This window comes from Manacus vitellinus, unplaced genomic scaffold (assembly GCF_001715985.3).
Source record: "Manacus vitellinus isolate BGI_N305 unplaced genomic scaffold, ASM171598v3 scaffold_19_pilon, whole genome shotgun sequence".
In the NCBI taxonomy this organism is placed as follows: domain Eukaryota; kingdom Metazoa; phylum Chordata; class Aves; order Passeriformes; family Pipridae; genus Manacus; species Manacus vitellinus.
In genome coordinates, this window is record NW_021939395.1 from 1,592,334 (window position 1) to 1,593,903 (window position 1,570).

Sequence of the window (1,570 nt, forward strand, 5' to 3'; positions counted from 1 at the left end):
CGGAAGATGGCCCAGGAGAACCCCAAGATGCACAACTCGGAGATCAGCAAGCGGCTCGGGGCCGACTGGAAGCTGCTGAGCGACGCCGAGAAGCGGCCCTTCATCGACGAGGCCAAGCGGCTGCGGGCCGTGCACATGAAGGAGTATCCGGATTACAAATACCGGCCCCGGAGGAAGACCAAGACCTTGCTGAAGAAGGACAAATATTCGCTGCCCGGCAACCTGCTGGCCCCGGGGGGGGGCAACGCGGTGAGCAGCCCCGTCGGGGTGGGGCAGAGGATTGACACTTATGCCCACATGAACGGCTGGACCAACGGAGCTTACTCCCTGATGCAAGACCAGCTGGGCTACAGCCAGCACCCGGGCATGAACAGCCCGCAGCTGCAGCAGATGCACCGCTACGACATGACGGGCCTGCAGTACAGCCCCATGATGTCCACGGCCCAGACCTACATGAACGCCGCCTCCACCTACAGCATGTCCCCCGCCGCCTACGGCCAGCAGCCCTCCACGGCCATGAGCCTGGGCTCCATGGGCTCCGTGGTGAAATCCGAGCCCAGCTCGCCGCCTCCGGCCATCACTTCCCACTCGCAGAGGGCCTGCCTGGGAGACCTGCGGGATATGATCAGCATGTACCTGCCCCCCGGGGGGGATGCCACAGACCCTTCCGCCCTGCAGGGCAGCAGGTTACACAGCGTCCACCAGCACTACCAGAGTGCCGGGACTGGCGTGAATGGCACCGTACCACTGACTCACATATAAACCTGACTGCTCCGGACGGCTCCCCGTCTAAATCCCTTACCCCACCACCGCTCCCTGACTACACCGGGATGCACGGCAGTGTTGCTCGGCTTAGCGGACTTAATACTAACTTTGGAGAAATTTTAAAAGGAAATCCGTTAGTTGTGTTTTTTTGTTTTGTTTTTTTGTTGTTGTTGTTGGGGTTTTTTTGAAGGAAAATAATATTTGAGCAAGCTGTTATTTTAATAGACCCAACTCCTGCCTCCTAAAAGCCGCTGTGAAGTTTTCAAACCACGGCAACTTCTTTCCTGGTTTCGGCTAGGTTGGGCACTGTTTTATTCGCTTGAAAGTTTTTATAAGTTCTTGCATCTTCCAGTTTGATTTCTAGCGTTGCAATGACATAAAAAACAAAAACCGCGGGCTTTTGTTTTTAAACTCGGTTGTTCACATATCGTTGTTGTTTATTAAGTGTTTTGTTACCGACCCTCGCTTGATTTCTACCCACAATCTGTAGCTTTCACGACTTTTTAAAAGGGGGAGGTGGGAGAGAGCAGAGCTGTGCGGGTCGCAAACGCATTTCTTTTATTTATAGTAAGTTGTATGTCTTGGTTTTTCTTAAGCTGTAAACTTATGTAAATCGGTTTGTGAATTTTACTGTGAACTATGTTTTGACATATCGGATGAAGAAACGTTTCAGTTTTGTTACCGGATTCCTTCCAAGCAAATAAGTCATCGAAATACCCCCTTCCCTGTTCCTAGCCCTCGTTTTGCTTCCTTCTTCCAAACGAAGAGAGATCAATAAATTTTATATCAGGCACGTCGGCGGTCT

At 52.2% G+C, this 1,570-nt stretch overlaps 1 protein-coding gene across 1 annotated transcript; it reads left to right on the forward strand.

Annotated features, from left to right (window-relative positions):
• The first annotated feature begins 6 nt into the window (after nucleotides 1-6).
• On the forward strand, nucleotides 7-1,548 carry LOC103767702 (transcription factor SOX-3). Its single transcript, XM_008934896.3, has one exon. The coding sequence runs from the start codon at nucleotides 7-9 to the stop codon at nucleotides 760-762; it is 756 nt and encodes a 251-aa protein (XP_008933144.3). The 3' UTR covers nucleotides 763-1,548.
• The last annotated feature ends 22 nt before the right edge of the window (nucleotides 1,549-1,570 follow it).

Coding starts and splice junctions, on each gene's coding strand:
- LOC103767702 (XM_008934896.3), top strand. CDS start 7: ATGGCCCAGGAGAACCCCAAGATGCACAACTCGGAGATCAGCAAGCGG.